Below are 19,190 nucleotides of genomic sequence, written 5' to 3' on the forward strand. Positions count from 1 at the left end.
GGTCCTTAATCATATTTTAATAAAATGATTTGTCTGATTAATATTATATCTTAAATATGGAATTTATCTTGAATTTAAATTTACTTTAAAATTATATTTTCAACATTGACTTACATTCCAAACAACCCACCCAATTTATTGCCAACTTGAGCATTAATTTTCTTTTCTTTTTTTCGGAGATAAAACTCGAGCATAATTCAGCTTTCAAAAATCTTTCCATTAATCGAAGATTTAAGTAATTGTCAAAGAACAAAAAAATCGAAGGTTTAGGTGGTGCTAGTGCTGCATTTTGTATTAAAAAAAAAAAAAAAAGTGGTGCTACATTCTTAAAATAAAAATAAGGTTTTGTTTAAAAAAAGAAAAAAAAAAACCATCGATTCAACATGGGCCAGGTCCGGGAATTTTGACACCCATGGATTACTTGTTGAAAGCTCGGCGGGCGAGGGGTCTTTCACAGAGCTGCTTCCCGTGGCCGCTTGACGACTGATGAGGGACTTACATCGGAGAGAGGTTTAAGAAGGTGGACACGACACGCAGCACCCCATTGTTCCAATTCCCAATCTGTGTTATTCACCGCCATTTCTCTCTGTGGTGCATGATGGAGACTGTGAGACTACGAGTATTGTTCAGAGACAAGGACCTACTGACCGAGTCGCTGTCGAAGGAGGGGTTGAGCCGGAGCTGGATTGTCCTAAAATCTCATCTCCGAACTATTTCAGACCTCTCCTCCTACATCCTTTCTGTTTTTCGTCTTCAAGATGCTTGCCCCTGCGGTCTCATCCTTTCCGTAAGATCTCTCTTTCATCAGGTTACCTTACTGAAGGATTGTCTGCGGATGAAGGTCGTGGAAGTGAATGAGATTAGTTATGCTAGTAGCACTTCCCTGATTAAGCTATATTTACAAGTTTTCTGTCGATAAGTTTCAGTCGCTTATAGAAACGAGTATTTTCGCGGGGAAAACAATAAATTATTGTTTCCCCTTTCTTCTCTTGCTTTAGTTTTCACTGTCTCCATACTTCGTTATGGCACATTACCTAACCTTTTTTGATCGTCTTTGGTAGATGGATGGCTTTGTTTTACCTCCATTTGAGTCGGTTTGTATCTTGAAGGATAAGGACATTGTCAGGTTGGTTTGCGGGTGACATTTGCTTGTATGTATTTCGCTGTTTTTATTTACTTTTTTGCTAGAAATTAAAACTTTCTTTGTTGGCCAGAGTGAAGAAGAGAAAAAGTAAGGCAATAAATCTCAAGGTTGGTAACGGATTGATTGTAACCGAAGAATTCAGGGAGAGGAAGCCTGTTGACAATGGAGTGAAGCTTCTGGCTGACAAGGAGTTTGAAAATGAATCTGATGGCTATGAGAGTGAATCAGAGGAAGAAAAACCTAAGGCGACCTTGCCAGTTGAAGCTTCGCCAGTCATGAAAAAAGTGTCCAAGAAAAGAAAAGCTTCAAAGATAATTCGTAACTCAAAGTATGTATCATGCCTGTATCAGCTCTGATGTTTTTATGCCTGTTGGAAACTTATAAATTGTTTTGTTTTTTTTGACAACACTGAGAGAAAATATGATTATCTAGAGTATACCTTTTTCTGGAATAGAAGATGGTATTTGGTCAGCTTGATGCACCTATAAAAATGGCTGCGGAGCTATCATGATTTCTAGTAATACTTCCATGCTTTGTGGTTCTTTATATATTATCTCGTGTCAAACCAGTTTGAAAATGCTGCTTTTTAGTGGTACTCTCATGTTCCATCTCCTTTAACATAGCTGAAGTGGTATATTTTGTTGTCTAACTATGTTTCATCCTACATGCTTTTAAATGTTAATTCCTACAGCTGGCATATTTAATCTGGTTAAATCCGAGTTTCCTTCATGCTTATAGTTATAGCATCCAGTTTATTTATTCTGGTCCTTATTTCAAATTTAAAAATTACAGGAGGAAGAAAAATAAATCTTCCCCTACTGAAGAATTTCCAACTATCATAGCAGATGTTCAGCATGCTAATGAAAAGCATGAAGAAATCAAGCATCTGAAGTCTAACAAGTCTAACCTCCCACAAAAGGTCCTAGTCAACAAAAACGATTCCTCCAGCAGTTCTAGTGAATGTGAATCAGATACGTCCAACACCACTGAAATTGATGGAAGAAGCAAAAATACTATTGAGTCAACTGCCAATGCAGACAGGTGCTTTATTATAATAATGGCAATGAATTCCAACCTTCAGGAAATTTGCTTATCTGATTCCTTTGGTAGTAGATTTGAAAAATTGAATTTTTCAGCATCTTGGACAGTTCCATCCTAATTCCTACTTCAGACTTCCCTATGATTATTTCATAACATCTCATTAATACTATGATCTGAAAATGGTCCGTTAATAGTACCTGGACTTTATACTTGACTATTAATCTATTATTGTTGACAAATTGTCAAACTTTTCTATATTCCTTGACCATTGCCTTTTTGAATATGATAGTTAATGTTAGAGAAATCACCATATAGGCTCTACTTCTGCTTTTATATCTATTGCAACATAACTATCTCATAAATTATACAACATGATATATAGATTTTCGACCCCTTTTATGTCATAATGACTTATTTTTTGTCTGCTCGCTTAGTTAAAAAAATGTCTTACGGATCATAGTTGTTCAGGATTGATCAGCTTGGAGTTGGCAGGAGACATGTTGAGTCGTCCAAAACAGCTAGTGAAAGTAAAAAGGTTTCTATTTATGGAAGTTTATTATTACTACCATCGTCATTATATGGAAATCAATCATCGTCATTTTTTAATAGCAGCTTTTCCTATTTTTAAATTCTGATGTTGGTTGCAATCAAAGAACATAATCTGTTCTGTATGCAACGACTGTCTGTAACTTGCATTAGTTATACTTCATTATTACATCACCAATTACGGTAAATTTACTGCTGTATATCAGATCTGACTCATTTATTTTTTATGGGAATTTAGAATATTAGAATATTGTTTGTTTGGATGGCTTTTCTATTTTGTTTTTTTTTTGTTTTGTTTTGTTTTGTTTTTTTGGTTATCTGTATGGCTGTAGGATGAGTGGGAAGAATGAAAGAGAATTTCCTCTTGGTTATTCCCTCTTGTTTGAACTTGGGAACATAGATAGATATGAATTGCATGAGTTACCTTGTCAACAAAATGTGGTAGGGTTAGGCGGTTGGCCCATGATTAGTCGAGATGCATGCAAGCTTGCCCGGACACACGGATATCAAAAAAAAAAAAAGATAGATATGAAATGCTTTGTAATGGGAGGATGCCAAGGAGTTTAAATCTTTCTTTCAGAAAATTTGTATTTAGGATTCAATTGTCTTTATCATTTTTTCTGTTTTGGTTGTTGAATTGCTATTCATCTACTCTATCTCTCTTCCTTGTGTCTTTTTTTCTCTTGTCAGGGTCCTAGTCGAAGTAGTCGTCGTAAGAAGGCAAAAAGGCGTTGGTTAAGGGAAAAAGCTCAAAATGAAGAGGTATACTGATGCCACTAACGGCAGTACTTCATGACAAATATTTTTATATTGCACTGGGCGTATAAATGTCACTTTTATTGAATATTCTACCGTGTGTCAATTTTTTTATTTTTATCATTTTTAATGTGTAGAGTCTTACTCAGTCTCACCATACATATATTTCATGTGTATGACGTTCCTAAACTGACAAATATTCTCATATAAAATTAGTATTTATGAAGCATATTACTATTGAAGAAGAGACAGTTTCCTTATTGTTTTGATGTGTGGTCACCCGATTCCTATATTTTGCAGCGACAGCAGCAGTTACTTGAAACAAGTATTGATCAAGGACCTAGTCAAAATGATGATGTTGATATGGACGATGAAACTGTTCCTGTGGTAGTTAAGCCAGGACACATTCGCTTTGAGCCAATTGGAAAAGGTCTGATGATTCTTTCTAATCTGGACTCAATATGGCTTGTGCAATGGTGGGAACAGTATTTTGTGTGGCTCAAAAGGGGATGGGGGAGTGTTTTACCTGGGCTTGCTGGTTATATTTGTTTGATTTCATATATTTACAACATGGATCACTCAAGTACTAATTCCCTGATTGCTCTTTTATAATTACAGTTGCTGCAGATCAGGCTGGGGAGCAAAAGCAAGACCATTTCCCCACGGTATCCACACTGTTCCTATGTCTTATGCTACCTTTTGAAGTTCACAGTAGCCAATTATTATTGTTTTGTTATGCTTTAGGAAACATTGCATTGGAATGGCATAACCAACAAGAAGAAGGGTCAAAAATGGGGCAAAGAAAAAACTCCATCTTGGAAGAGAAATAATTCTAACAATTTTACAGGCGAACCTCTTCAATTGCCTACTTCTGAAACTGAGCAACCTAAAGCTCCGGAACCTGTGGTTGGTCCCATAAATTTTGATGAACTTAGACCATGCACTGGCTCACCTCAGGTTTGGCTTTCGCAATTAGCTTCATCTGCTTGCTTAACTATGTGTTTAGTCGCTCATTATTGGCTTGCAAAGTGGAATGGTCAGTTCATGTTGACAGTTCTCATTAAATTTAATTTCCTATGTTTATCATTTCCAAAGTAAACTTTGTCTTTAGGGCAGGGGCCAGTTTCATAAGTCTGAAAATTTATATAAAATTTTATGTAGTCAGCTAATTTTCATAGTTACAAAAATAGCCAAAGCTAGTTAATAATTATTGGATTCTATGCAATATAATGGTTTCGGTGATTATTGAATTGAATTTAATAGTGGTGAGACATATTATTAAGGTTTAAATACTACTTTGGCCTATGTACTTTCAAATTTCATTCATTTTGGTTCATGTACTTTCCACTTTTATTCTCTTTAGTTTTTTAACCTTCCAAACATCTGTTTTGATATGTTTCACATAAACCCTTTAATAACTAAATTATGGATACATTTTCAGGAATTAATTAGTTTAGAGTCGTGCTGAAATTGTGATAAAAAAATGAGATAAAAAAGATAATGAAAAGACTAAAACGGTCACTTTTTAAAAATATAGGACCAAATGGACGTTTTAGAAGTACAAAGATTAAAATAGGCAAAAATCAAACTAAGATATATAGTGCCATTTTATTTTTTATATGATTATGATTTATTGTTTATTGTTTATTGAATAAGAACAATTTGATTCTTTATTGAATAGGATCATTATAATAGGATTAACTGTCATATGGCGTGTCAAATCAATTAATAATTGAATACTATATTTATAAAAAACAATATAACAGGTGTTATTTTAGTATTAATCTTTTCTATTATAATTTATGTTTTATTTATTGCAGGAAGGTGATTTAGTTGCATATCGTTTGATTGAGTTATCGTCAACCTGGACACCTGAGATTTCCTCCTTCCGAGTAAAATTCTTCTTGATTGTAATTTTCTGTCTGGTTTCTTGTTTTCACAGTCAAGATGTTATTCCAGTTCTTTTTCTTATTCCAGGTTGGAAAAGTATCATGGTATGACATTGAATCCAATCGAATTATGCTAATACCAGTTCCGGAATACCCATTATCTTTCAAAAAGGAGATAGACGAGGATTCTGCCTCACAATCAGATACAACCCCATATGGGGAAGATGGCTCTTTGAAGGTACTAGTGCCAAGCATAATATTTGGTTTCACCATTATCCAAATCATTTTTTCCCTTCAATTTGTCACATAGTCAAAGTATTTTTTAAAATGTACAATTGAGCTACAGTTTCCGTTCACCCGTGTTCTGTATAAGCAATGGTATTTTTATTTCAAGTAAATATTCGTTTAAGCATGCTAATCTGCTGCTTATCCTTGATTGCAATGAACTGACAAATGGAGATCTTCAACAGATAGATTTTGCCTCTCTTGTTGATCTTCGGCTTATCAAGCAAGGAAACTTGGATTCTTCAAAAGCTGCGGTTAACAAGGAAATCACTTCTGTTAATCAAACTGCAGAAAGTTCCATGCCCATCCATAACAATGGGGACGCCAACAATGCCAAACAAGGTTTAACTATAGTTTCTATCCATACTAGGAATAGTGTATCAGGGAGCTGGTTAAGTTTTAATGGGCAATTTTATGTTGGTCTTCAGGTAATGGGAAAGTAAGTGCGTGGGATGAAATCAGTGAGGCTCTGAGTGCAAAGAAAGCCGAGCTTTCTCAGAATGATGGTTGGAACCAAGAAGAGAGTTCAGGACGGAGGTCATGGTCCCATAGGGGACTAAGAGGCAGCGCCCTTGGTCCAGTAATGGCTCTATTAAGAGCTCAGAATGAACTTTAAGAAAATATCCTGGGTCCAATCAACGTCCATGTATATCGCTGCCAAGAAGACATGCTCTTGTCAAAGTTGTATAGGTTGGAATCTGTAGGTACTAGTTTTCTGTGGTGGTGCTGACTTCGTCAAGTTCAGTCATTTGCGATCTTTGGAAGAGACATGTTTTGAAGTCTCGGATTTGGGTGACAAGATAAATTTTGTAGTATTGCATGCCAGACCAACCAGTACGTCCTGCACAGCAAGTCTATATAAACTGTTGACGACACAGCTTCAATGGATGTTATCTGTAGTTTTATCACAATGGAAAGCAGCTCTCAAATTTCCTATGCACGGAAATTTGGGTAGCTTGAATTTTTATAGTTTGAGCAACTATTTAAATGGTTTTTGGCTATGAATTTATCGCATCCAGTGTTTTTAAGCATAAAGAATCTGAAGATTTACTTCAATAACAGGACTAAATCGGTAGTCTAATTGATATAAGATTCTCATTCAATATTTGAACTTTTTCTCTCACTTCTATGTTTCTTTAAAAGCAGGTGAACTCATTGATGATTACTCGGTAAAATTCAGACTATTGATGGCGTCTTTGTCTATACATGATCTTTGGAGGATTGGATTCTCTCTGTATATATATACATCACACAAGCAGATAGCATCAGTTCTGCCCTGGATGCCAGTTTTACATTTTAGAAGACTTACCGTCACAGTCCATCAGGTCTTCACAGACAACAGATCATCATCTTCTGTTTTTTGAGGTAATGAACGGCTTAGAATCTCAAGGAACTCCTCTGGCTCCTCCCCTTCTCTTATTATCTGTGCACACACCATATGCTACAAATGAGATGAGATGATTGCATACTTTCAAAACTGTTGAGAACATGGAATTTGAAAGGTGAATGAACTATTTATCTATTAAGCTATGTTGGAGGATTAAATCCTATTAGCTGCCTGAGTCAAATTCATCCCAATATCTAGCAACTCGTCTTTGTACATTCGATCTGAAATCTACTTCAACTAGGTCATATTTTCTTGACGAAAGGTTTTAGGTTTCACACTCCACGATGCCTCAATATTTTGAGAAATGCAAGCAGATGGACTTGCTTTAGTAAAAAATAACCGGGGAAGAAGTGTCATTTGGAAATTTACTTATCCTAGGAAATATCCAATTTTGAGAGCCTCTGCTTCTAGCATAACATTTTCCCTCTTAGCAGAAATTACACAAAAGAGTGTCTTCCATTGGTCTACCATGTTAAACATATTATTCTCTATCAAGTAAGAACTGAAATAACTGTTTACGTACCTGTATTTGGGCATCTCTAGGAATTTCCATGTGATTAATGAATATATGTCCGATCATCTTCCAGTGGTGCTCGTCACTCATCAGTTGACTCTCATCGTTTGCATGCAAAACTTCACGCCCCAGCCAGATAAATAAGATGTTATAGTTGTCTGAATCCAGGTTGACATTTGAAGCGAAAAACATATACACTGATCCAGAATTGAGATCTCCAAGTTGATTGATAACTACTTTACTCATGGAAGGCCACTGGTAAAAGACTTGAGTTTTTGCTAATGCTAGCTTGCATTCTGTTTCAATGCAAGCCCCAATTCTATCAATATCCAAACTCATGTATATACTACTGCTTCTATTCTTGGATTGCCTGCACCCAGATATGTCCAATGCATCATCGTCTAGGTCGGGTAAAGAAAATGACAATGATCGAACTATTTTCCTCTGAACCTTGCAGGCTTCTTCAATGGAGGGCAGCAACATCCTGGGTGGAGGATAACTCCCTCGACGCTCTGCAATTGATGGGCAGGTCCCTCTAGATGATGTCAAATTGGTGTTTCCTGTTCTTAACGTAGGGTAAGAGGAAAAGGACTCTACAATGAAAGGATCAGTTTCTTTGTGGCGTAAACAAAAATTATCTATTATGGATGAGTTTTTAACAGCCGGATGCACTGAATCCATGTCAGACGGTGAAGGTTGCCGAGAAGACACATATGACAAGTCAGACGACCAATTCGACGATGATGGTGAAAAGGTAAAAGAACTAGAGCTATCAGATGTAGAAGGTGAGAGTAAAGGGGATTTGGTGCTAAATTGTGGACTAGTACCTCCTTGGGAACAGAAAAATGAATCTGGTGATCCCGGAGGATGAATTGGTAACGATAAAGGATCATCCGGGATCGAGCTTTCCTCCTTGCCAGAACTACATATTTCCTGATCTAGGCTACTATCTGGGAAACAGTCAGGCGAACCACATAAATAGGCTGTGGGTGAAAGTGGTGGAGATGCGAGATCAATTGAAGAAGTTGGTGCTTCTTCATGAATATTTGCAGTCTTATCCATATCATCAAATGATGTAGTATCACAATCCAGCTCCGAAGATGTGACAATATCGGTTGTAGTTTCGTCTCCGACCGTCCTCTTAACTGTGTCCCATCCATTTTCTCTAGCAGGAAGGTAATTTTCTGTTTCCGTATTTGATCGAATGAAAGGAGGAACAACCCCACCTGACATTGCCATATGAAAAATTTCAAAATCTGGATTATACTCCTCAACTTTGCGGTTGCCTACCTTTAGACCTGTCACTTTAGAGATGTGATCTTCTGCGGTAGACAAAATATCTAGCTTTTGAGCTTTCCCATCTTCAGAATTATCAGCCAAATTTTGGCTACTCATAAGAGCATCCCAAAATCCTAATGGTTCGGCACCTTCTTTGATGCTAAGGATGGGGCCTTTTGCCCTTTCATATTGAATGACCTGTGATGCTGCCACCTTCGCCATCTTCAACATCATGGAGTTGCACTTTTCCCCGCTCCATACATAGATAGCAGAAGGAACGTGCACAACAAATGCGCCTCGTGAATCAAGTCCTTGAACACCAGGAGTGTTCAACATCTTGGGTACAAGATGAAGCGGATCATATGGAGAATGTGGTGCCATCCGATACATCCTCAAAATTGAACTCGGGCTAGCAGGGACAGCATGTACTCTCTTCTGGCACTGCAATAACTGACAAGCAAAACCCAAGTTCGGATTAGCCACCCCTCGTGCAGCCTTTACATATTGAAAGGCATCGTGAAAGCTCCGTCCTTCCTTCCACATGAGGTATGCGATCACAAGAGCGGTCGATCGAGACACCCCCTGACAACAATGCACAAAAACCCGACCGCCTTGTTCACGAACATCTTCAAAGTAATCAAACACATCATAGAGAATACTAGTAATATCCTCCGAGGGACTATCCTGCAACCAAAGAGTTTTGTACACAAACTCACTCTTGAAGTACTCTGGACAGACAAACCCAACACAATTCAGCACATGGGTGATCCCATTCTGCCTCAAAACTTCTTGATTCTTAGCCACAGAATCACTCCCTAGATATACATGATCCATAAACTTCGAGCATTCCTTATCAAAGAAGGCAAGCTTATCCTTCTTAAACTGAAATTCCCTCGCAGGCTGTTCACATTCAGAATTCTGAGACGCCTTGTTAACAACTTCTCTCGGAGTTTGTGGGTGTGGCCAGACGCCAAGATCATCAGAACCCGCCCGTGGCCACTCCTCAATATTCCGGCGGCTGATTGAAAGCGGCTGAAGCGGCGGCAGACATGATCGAGCTTTGTTACTATTGGGCACTAAACTCCGATTATGATTGGGCTTGGTTGGAGACCTGTTGCTCCACGACGCCGATCGGAAATACGCCTTCCGAGTACAACCGGCGAGCCCTCCCCCTCCCCTTCCCTTTTCTTCGTCTCCTAACATCTCAGAACTCTATAACAGCTCTTTGACTCGTACCCATTTGAGGACTATCCCTGGAAAAAGCACCAAAAGCCAGAAAATTAGGAACAGGGCATATGTAGCTGGTATTGAAATTCAGTCTTCTTCCATTTTTTTTTTTCCTCACCTAAAACCCTTGACCATGTTCTTCCTCCCACACCACCACCACCACCAGAATTCCCTCTTATCTTCCTCTAGAACTGTTAAATTAGCTATCCAGATAGTCAAGTGGGAAGAGGAAAAATCACGATTGTGACCCAGTAAATGAAATTCCACGCTGAACAATAGCTGGACATGGGTTTCAATCCCAATATTCAAAACAGAGAGACGAACAGTCGAATGGAACAGGAAAAGAAAATTAAAAAAGTAGGACGAAGAAGAAGTTGCTGTCAACTAAATCAATACTCAGAGGAAACTGTTTGAAATTGGATAACCTTACTTGAAGAATCCAAACCCGGAATTTGCATACAAAGAAGCAGAGTTTTGAAACTTGGAACAGACGAGGCCAAACCAGAGAGAGAAAGCATTTCAGTGTGAGGCGCACAAATTGGACCGAGCCAATGGCGTGGAATTTCTCAAGAGAGAGATAGAGAGTCAAAGAGCCACGTCGCCGTGGGATGGTCATACAATGCATGCATGTCAAGTCTTGTGATGCCATTTATTGTTTTTTATTTATTTATTTATTTTAATAAATCGAAGAGAATGAATAATGAAACTTTTATTATTAATTAAGAAATTCAGGTTGAGAGCGATGCTATGTTTACCCAACTTTATGGCTCTCTCTTTGGACCGCATGACAAGTGGCGCCCTATGGTTGGTGGTCAAGAATGTTTACCGACCTCTGCTTGACGGTTACTTGGACAAATATGGTAGGGTGGGTAAATTTGTTAATTTTGTACGAATTTGATGCGAGTTAAAATATTAATCTTTTCTGAAAAGTAAATATTAATTTTTTTATTTTCTTTACCAACGTAATTAGGGGTTGATAGATAATAATTTCTCTATGCTTTCTTTACACTAACTAATTTTTGTCAATTGAGACACATTTGAGACAATTTTTACTCATTTTTTCCCATACAGAGTATGTGGGAAGTCCAGACTATTTTCCATGGAGTAATAGCTTTCACACTAAAGGAAAGAGAAATTTACAAAAATAGTATAATAAAAATTGTATTTTACATTTATAGTACCAAATTTTCAAATTCAAAAAATAACAAAATGTAAAATACAAAGCGAGTCCGAGCAAGTAATGTGTCACGTTTAAGAAAACCACGCCATACTATTTTTTGTCAAAGATATAAAAATTTGTGACGTACTAAAAAATGCATTACTTTATTATATTGCAGATAAAACTTTGGTAAAAAAAAAAAAAAAACCCATATCTAAATACCACCATGTATATCTTTTGAGAAATGGATATACTAAATTAGGTTAAATTGAAGAAATAAAAAAATGTGATGAGTTTGAATAATGAGTCTCATAGTCATGGTCCCCTTATAATAATGAACTAGAAAAATAGATGTTGGACAATTTGATTAATAATACAATATTAGGAGCATTTATTTTCTAGTGCTGTTTTTTGACCATCCAAAAAAAGAAAAAAAAAAACTTAGAATTTTCCATGCATACTTTTCCATGGAAGAAATCTACTTCTTTGAATGGCATCATTTCTGGGAGTGAAGTCCCCAAAAACAATAATAATTTTCACACAGTGTAGGCCATACCATTGGATTTCCTTTTTGTCCCTTTTGTGTTTTGTGATCAATTTCTTTTTTCACAAGTGGATAGGTTGATGGTAACCAAATTATAATTATTTTCTATGGCGAATTATTTTAATTAAAACATTGATGTTAAACCGCACTTAAACATAACGAAAAATTAATTAATAGAGTAAGTGTTCGTAGTGAAACTAGATACTCAATACAATTTTATAGAAAAGTTAAACCTAAAAAGATACGATTATTTGCATGATTTTGTATTTTTTGGTTATGAATAATTATTCTTTAAAGAAACAAGAATGGATTGTGATGATGTAAAATAAAAATAGAATAGATCTTATGCAGTTTTAAAATGTATAAAAAATTTTGATTTTCTAACTTATTACCCTTCTTTTGATATGAAATATTGGATGAAAAATGTGACTTGTAGTGGTAGGTCTTCCCAAAATGACAGAGAGAAAATACCAAATTTCAAATATAAAAAAGGAATTTTGTTTGACCAAATCTCCTCTCTTAAAAAATCATTAGAATTCATTTACTCAATTCCATCATTTTGCCATTTTGGGAAAACCCTTGTAAGAATAGATGGCCTAATAGATTAAATGCATTGACTATGTTAAAAAAAAAAAAAAGGAAATGAAATGACCTAACTATCCTAGTTTGATAGTTGTAAGTTAAGACCATTTTCGTAAATTCCATAAACTATGACAATGTTTTTAATATGTATTTATTTGAATTTTGAATTTGTTATCACAAAACTTTCATTCTTGTTCTTTTTTCTAAATTTTTAAATATTATATTTATTTGCATAAAATTTATTTATTTTCCGCTTTACTTTCTAAATGTTTAAATATTATATTTATTTGCACAACATTTATTCTCTTGTCATAATTTTTTTTTTCTTAGCCATCCTATAAAAATCTTGACTCATTACTTTTGTTGGTTCTTGACTCATTTCACAATTCAAAACTTACTTTTCTATATATTACTTCAACCTCTATTAATCCTTTAAGTGATTAAAAGCCTACTAATTTTTAAAAAGATTCTTTATGACTATAGAGATAAAGGATTTAAAGAAAACCTACTAAGTAAGAAAAAAATTAAAATTGAGCATAGACATAACGACTAAAATGAAAAAAAAAAAGGTAATTTATCCTAAACTTTTTAAATTGAGAACTTTTTTATTGTTTGATTTTGGTTGGTTTAATTTTGATGTAGTTACTAAAAAGAAAGTTGAATTTTAATGTGTTGGGAGGTCGGTCTACCTTATTTGAAGGTTTGGTCCATAGCTAGAATGATTTGATTTTTCAAATATTAGGTCACTGTAACGTCAATAAGACAACATGATCCATACACCCAACAATAGGAACACCATTTTTTTTAATTATTATTTTCAATGGTTCAAAGTCTGAAAAACGAGCCATTTCTTGGAATATTTTTAACAAGATGTTTTTATTTAATGTATTAATTTTAATGAAGGATGAAAATGAGAAACAAAATCGCTATGTTCATTGTTTGGGCCCCGCGCGTTGGAGCCCATTGGTCGACTGCAATCCATTACTCACCAAAATGTCTTAGGCCCCAAAGTTGAAGCCCATTGGTCAACCACAATTCACCATGACAACTTGGGCCCAAAAAGTTGAAGCCCGTTGGTCCACTACAATCCGTTGGGCATCGAAAGTTGGGCCCAAATAGAATGTCTCAAGCCCCCCAAATAAAAGGCCCATTTTTTATCAATTGCTTAAGCAAACCATCAACCTTCGTCTTCACCGTCGCCAAGTTCCTCCACCATCGCTTCACTGAACAGTCAAACAGTTTCCGGCGTCTGCAAATTTCCCTCCATAGTTTCTTGGAATGCTTCAGCATTGTTTCGATGTAGATCCTCTTGACATGCATTTTCTTTGATATGTATCACAGACTTGGCGCACATCGCCTCGTCTTTCGAGCTAGTATCACCAAGTGCGTCAAGGTTGGTCTAATTGATGAAGCCATCCGGATATTCGATGAAATGACTCAATCGAATTGCCCTGTATCTAGCAGAGACTACAACCGCTTCATTGGTGTTTTGATTAGCCGCTCACGTTTCCATTTGGCCGAAAGCTATTACTCGAGAATGATACCCCAAGGTTTTTCTCTTTCACCATTTACTTACTCCAGGTTCATTTCTGCTTTATGTGAAATTAATAATTTCGGGCTCATAGGAAGACTCTTAGAAGATATGGATAAACTTGGCTATCTTCCTGACATTTGGGCTTTTAATATATATTTGAATCTCTTATTCCGTGAGAACTTGTTAGAATCGGCTCTAGAATTTTTTAACGAAATGGTTGCGAAAGGAAGGGAACCTGATGTTGTATCATACACCATAATAGTTGATAGATTGTGCAAAGCCAAGCAATATGACAAAGCTGTGGAGTTTTGGCGTCGAATGGTTAATAAGGGGCTTAGTCCGGACATGAAAGCCTGTACTGCCCTCGTTGTTGGGCTTTGCGATGGTGGGAAGGTTGATTTAGCCTATGAGCTTACAGTTGGTGAAATGAAGGATCAGACGAAGTTCAACAACTTGATTTATAATTCCTTGATGAGTGGGTTTTGTAGAGCTGGCCGGATCTCCAAGGCACTGGCCATCAAGTCATTTATGAGCAAGAATGGTTGCGAGCCAGATTTGGTTACCTACAATATTTTGCTAAATTTTTTTTGCGACGGGCTTATGCTAGAGGCAGTGGGGAAGTCGATGAAGAAAATGGAGAGGATAGGAATGGAGCCTGATGTGTACAGTTACAATCAACTTCTTAAGGGTCTTTGCAAGGCTAACAGGCTGGATAAGGCATATAAATTGATGAATAAGATGAGGGAAAAAGGGTTGTGTGATACTGTTTCGTACAATACTGTGATAGGTTCATTATGCAAAGCATTGGATACTAGAAAAGCATATAAACTGTTTGAGGAAATGGGCCTGAAAGGTGTCACTCCGGATGTGGGAACATTTGCAACTCTTATAAAAGCGTTTCTTAGAGAAGGCAGCTCCCATATAGCAAAGAGACTTCTTCATAGAATGACAGAGACAATTTTGTTACCTGATCACATATTTTATACAACGGTTGTAGATTACCTGTGTAAGACAGGGAAAATTGAGATGGCCCAAGGTGTCTTTCATGACATGATAGAGATTGGAATCTCCCCTGATGTGGTTTCATATAACGCTCTTATAAATGGGCTTTGCAAATCATTTAAAGTTAGTGAGGCCATGTTACTATATGAGGAAATGCAAATTAGAGGATGCTATCCTGACGAGGTAACTTTCAAACTGATAATTCGAGGACTTTTACGAGAAAAGAAATTTTCTTTGGCTTGTCAGGTCTGGGATCAGATGATGGAGAAGGGCTATACACTTGACAGATTTGTATCTGAGACTCTTATTAATGCCATTCAGTCGAGGGATGCTGGTTAACTATGGAACTAGTTTGTACTCTAAATCCCTTCATATTTTCTTGTCTCAGTTATCATGTCTTAGAAGTAGCTCCCAATTATAAAATATTGCGTTGCTTGATACTATATGCATATTATTCACACTATGAAAACTTGAGTTGATAAATTTTGTATGGTTTAAGTTTGGATCAACATCATCCAATATATGGAGCTATGGCAACCTTTCTCAGCCTGAATGTTGTAAATCAAAACTTTTTATTGCATAATAGATGCCTAGTGGCTTAATGAGACATTGGCGTGGAAGGTGCATAGTTGAATAGAAATTATAATGTTGTAATTGATTGAGAAATTAATACCTGAAGGATTTCCCCTTGTCCTTATTCATGGAACTTAATGGCATAACAATTTGCTGAAAGTCATGAGCAGTTTTTAGAACTCCTGTATGCTCTATGTTATCTTGTCTTCCTTTTCTCCTTAATTTTGTTTATCTTCCTCTACGTATTTCAATGTTATTTGATTACAGAAAGTACTTTTGCTTCTCTAGATAGGGTAGCTACATTGAACTAATTAGTGGTTCTATTTGGGATGAAGAGGGATGTTAAAAGAACTTGTCAAAACCAACTTACATGTTTTCTCAACACAAGTCACAACCCATATTTGCTAGTATTTATACCCATAAATTCTCATATCTTTGAACGCTGCCAAAAGGAACTTTCTGGTAGAAGAATGATGCAAGATCTGACTCGATGAAGTAATTATTTATGCAGGGACCAAATGGGGCCTCCTAAAGATATAAATCATATTCTGATGCAACTGGTCATCTGTGGTATCATTGGGAGACCCTTTGGCAATTGCAAGGTTAGCCACTTTATTTGTCATCATATGCACTCGAGCCTAGTTAACTTTATGTTTTTGTAGTTGTGAAGTCATTGGTTGTTCTGATATGGAGGTTTTTATTTCAAATTCATTGAAGAATGCTTAATTGGAATCTGAAGTTAATATGTAATCATAACAGATTTGATCTTCCATTCTTGGATCAGCTCTTTGACTCCTAATGCTCTATGCTACGTTCGCATGCATATACATCCATCTAGTCCACTGGAGTTTTCTAGAGGGGTCGGATTATAATTATACCAAAGAATTGTGGGTGCTCAGACTTCCTGCATTGCACTTGCCTTCCCAGAAATGTCCCAGATGACGACAGTGTCCAAGTTCCTTCTACCATCCACCCTATCTCGGGACTCAAAGTCAGGTACTTTCATTATTATTCTGAAATCATTCGATTGAAAATTGTTGACAAAGCATTGTCACTTCGTCAATATGAAATGTATGTTATTACCCTGCATTATAGAATACATTATTTATAGCATAGGCAATGGAAGGGGCATTCTGTCTGTAGGAAGTTGCATGATCATTTTTGTATCTGTCTGCTGTCAAATATGGTGCTGTTGCATCATTTCTTCCCTATGTTAAAAACTTATAATATGTCTGCTCTTATCTAATTTTTCCTCCCAAGCTGGGACTAGGAAGCCTTGCCTGGCATCAAAAGCATCCGGGATCAAGTATTGTGTTTTTCGTTACATTGGCAATCGATGAGAACAATGGCAATGTAGTTATGAATTGAGATATCCAGTGTTGAGGTCCTTTCTTGCTCTAAACAGGTTAAATCTGAGTTACATATTGTTACCTCTTTCTCCCTGTTGATGTTCAAGGGAATTTGGGTTGAGGTGTAATTCTGGTTAAGTTGATATCTATATTTGTTGTATATGTAAGAGTTGTTCATAAATGTATCTCGATATTATTTACTTGCACTGAATATTTATGAATTCTTGAAAATATATTTATTGGTATTTGTATACAGAGTGGCGAGACATAAAAAAATAGATAGAAATTAAATTGAGAAAGTTGGATTCAATGTGAAAGATGCCTTGCCTTCGCTTCAATTTGCAAAAGGAAAAACTGTGCAAAAGATTCCTTTCAAAATATTGAACTATGTTAATTAGTAATTATTTTAAATGACAAGATATCCAATAAATAAAAGAAATTTAACCTCATTCTAACTAGTATTGGGTTTTTTTTTCGAATGTTTAATTATTAGTATTATTTATTTTATTTTGTGTATTTTAAATTTTGTTTATTTTAGTTCAAGTGATTATTTTAGACCCTAATTAAAAGACTTTAATACGAATTATATACACAATAAAATTTTTTAAAATAAAAGTCTGAAAATACATAGATTAAAATGAATCAAAATAATATTTAAATCATTTAAAAAAAAAAGCACACTATACATCAAACCTAACCTAATACCTTGCAACATTACCAAAAACACATTGACAGTCAAACTAGTTATATGATTAATTACATGTAATATAACGAAATAGATTGATGGAAGAAAATGGGGTTTAAAAGATAAATTGGAAAGAGTTTTATTTTGATCAAAACTAAGGGCTGGAAGGAAGTTGTCGCCATGGCCACCACCTTCATCTTCTTTGGTAAACGACACCATTTTTCGTTGGGGGATTTTAATTTAGCAATGTACTGGACGAGCCAGGGTAGTTAGCGTAAAGGCATATGAATAAGCTATAATATTATTTGCCTCAATGTGCATATGCTTTGGCTTGGCTTGGCTTATGTTTGATACTTTGCCTTTCAACAAATCATTCTTGAAGTTGTATTCAAGTGATTCTCTTCCCCAAGCAAGCTTCTTATGGGCTTAACATGAAAATTCCCACTCATCTCCACCCTGTCCCCTCCATTGCTCCCCAATCCCAATATGCATCGTCCTGAAACCAACCCCCACTTTGGCAGGCCATTGCAGCCCGACCGCCGGGCTCACCCCGATCCAGACCCATACCCCGAGCCAGCCACTCAATGGCTGCCGCCGCCGCCACCGCTGCAGGACCAACCTGCCAAGGCACCACGTTTGAAGAAAAACCGTCGTGACCCACATCCCCCGCCGCCCGCCGAACAGCCGCAGCGCCACGGCCAAGGATCACAATCTGAGAGGCCACCACCACCACGTTTGAACAGGTACGGTCACGTTCCATCTGCGGAAGCGGCAAAATCACCGGACCAAAATCAAAATGTGCAGCCGTCGTCACGTCCTAGAGTGCAAATTCTGGACCCAGTTTCGCGACGGGATCATGATGATGATAACAGACGAAATCACCACAACAATAACCTGCTTATGCCAATGCCCCGTCAAACCAACCCACTAATGTGGTTCGGGGCAGTGTTCTGTGCAATCTTTTGGGTGCTTGTAATTGTTGGAGGCTTGGCTGTCCTCATCGTGTACCTCATTTTCCGTCCAAAAAGCCCACGGTTCGATGTGTCCACTGCCACCCTAAATGCAGCCTATTTGGACATGGGGTATCTACTAAACGCGGATCTGAATTTACTAGCAAATCTCACGAACCCAAACAAGAAAGTGAGCGTGGATTTCAGCTCCATGGTCCTCTATCTTTACTATGGGAACACACTTGTTGCTACCCAATTCATGCCACCATTCTCGGCATCCAAACAGGAATCAATGTTGGTAAATGTTCATATGGTGTCCAGTCAGGTGAGGCTCCCTATATTAGAAAGGCAGAGGCTCCAGAAGCAGATTGAGCTGCATGGGATCAAGCTTGATTTGAAGGGGACTTTCAGGGCCAGGTCTAATTTTGGTTCTCTGCTGCGCTACTCCTATTGGTTACACAGTTATTGCAGTTTGATTGTTGGTGGCCCTCCTACTGGGGTTCTAATCAGAACTAAATGTAGAACAAAACATTGATGAGGACCCTTATCTCATCTAAACGCACTATAACGCTCTGCGTCTGATTATCATCTTATCTTGTGAAATTTGGTCGTTGAGTGATTTTTTTTTTTTTTTTTTTAATTTTATTTCACATAAGTTTCTTGGGACAAATAGCAGCTGAATTCTAGCTATGATATTTTGTATTCAGTCTCCAGGGGGCAAGACTTGGCATACCAAGAACACGCT

General features: G+C 36.9%; 4 protein-coding genes across 8 annotated transcripts; 3 read left to right on the forward strand and 1 right to left on the reverse strand.

The window, feature by feature from the left end:
* Positions 1 to 386: 386 nt before the first annotated feature.
* On the forward strand, positions 387 to 6,666 carry LOC111019678 (sphere organelles protein-like protein). The gene is made up of 13 exons (XM_022296085.2): positions 387 to 787; positions 1,062 to 1,126; positions 1,215 to 1,472; positions 1,937 to 2,185; positions 2,654 to 2,720; positions 3,422 to 3,493; positions 3,788 to 3,917; positions 4,106 to 4,152; positions 4,232 to 4,444; positions 5,308 to 5,379; positions 5,465 to 5,614; positions 5,847 to 6,003; positions 6,090 to 6,666. The coding sequence occupies exons 1-13, from the start codon at positions 596 to 598 to the stop codon at positions 6,275 to 6,277; spliced, it is 1,860 nt and encodes a 619-aa protein (XP_022151777.1). The 5' UTR covers positions 387 to 595; the 3' UTR covers positions 6,278 to 6,666.
* LOC111019677 (protein-tyrosine-phosphatase MKP1) lies at positions 5,649 to 10,789 on the reverse strand. 3 transcript variants are annotated; one of them, XM_022296083.2, is made up of 3 exons: positions 7,572 to 10,789; positions 6,971 to 7,084; positions 5,649 to 5,910 (listed from the first exon to the last, which is right to left on the reverse strand). In XM_022296083.2, the coding sequence occupies exons 1-2, from the start codon at positions 10,041 to 10,043 to the stop codon at positions 6,983 to 6,985; spliced, it is 2,574 nt and encodes an 857-aa protein (XP_022151775.1). In that variant the 5' UTR covers positions 10,044 to 10,789; the 3' UTR covers positions 5,649 to 5,910; positions 6,971 to 6,982. The 3 variants fall into 3 exon arrangements, with proteins under 3 accessions (XP_022151775.1, XP_022151774.1, XP_022151773.1); XM_022296082.2 differs by lacking the exon at positions 5,649 to 5,910 and having other exon boundaries at positions 6,735 to 7,084; positions 7,572 to 10,093; positions 10,186 to 10,788; XM_022296081.2 differs by lacking the exon at positions 5,649 to 5,910 and having other exon boundaries at positions 6,735 to 7,084; positions 7,572 to 10,788.
* A 2,717-nt stretch (positions 10,790 to 13,506) lies between these two features.
* LOC111019790 (Pentatricopeptide repeat (PPR-like) superfamily protein) lies at positions 13,507 to 17,063 on the forward strand. Of its 3 annotated transcripts, none has more exons than XM_022296245.2 (4): positions 13,507 to 15,238; positions 15,973 to 16,063; positions 16,221 to 16,457; positions 16,722 to 17,063. In XM_022296245.2, the coding sequence occupies exon 1, from the start codon at positions 13,683 to 13,685 to the stop codon at positions 15,225 to 15,227; it is 1,545 nt and encodes a 514-aa protein (XP_022151937.1). In that variant the 5' UTR covers positions 13,507 to 13,682; the 3' UTR covers positions 15,228 to 15,238; positions 15,973 to 16,063; positions 16,221 to 16,457; positions 16,722 to 17,063. The 3 variants fall into 3 exon arrangements, with proteins under 3 accessions (XP_022151937.1, XP_022151939.1, XP_022151938.1); XM_022296247.2 differs by having other exon boundaries at positions 16,732 to 17,063; XM_022296246.2 differs by having other exon boundaries at positions 16,246 to 16,457.
* Positions 17,064 to 17,507: 444 nt separating this feature from the next.
* Positions 17,508 to 19,075, forward strand: LOC148209333 (uncharacterized). Its single transcript, XM_088117511.1, has one exon. It carries the CDS (start codon positions 17,982 to 17,984, stop codon positions 18,978 to 18,980), a length of 999 nt encoding a protein of 332 aa, XP_087973637.1. The 5' UTR covers positions 17,508 to 17,981; the 3' UTR covers positions 18,981 to 19,075.
* Positions 19,076 to 19,190: the final 115 nt, after the last annotated feature.

The sequence above is a fragment of the Momordica charantia genome, assembly GCF_013281855.1.
Source record: "Momordica charantia cultivar OHB3-1 chromosome 9 unlocalized genomic scaffold, Mcharantia_2.0 BLBB01000009.1, whole genome shotgun sequence".
Classification (NCBI taxonomy): Eukaryota; Viridiplantae; Streptophyta; class Magnoliopsida; order Cucurbitales; family Cucurbitaceae; genus Momordica; species Momordica charantia.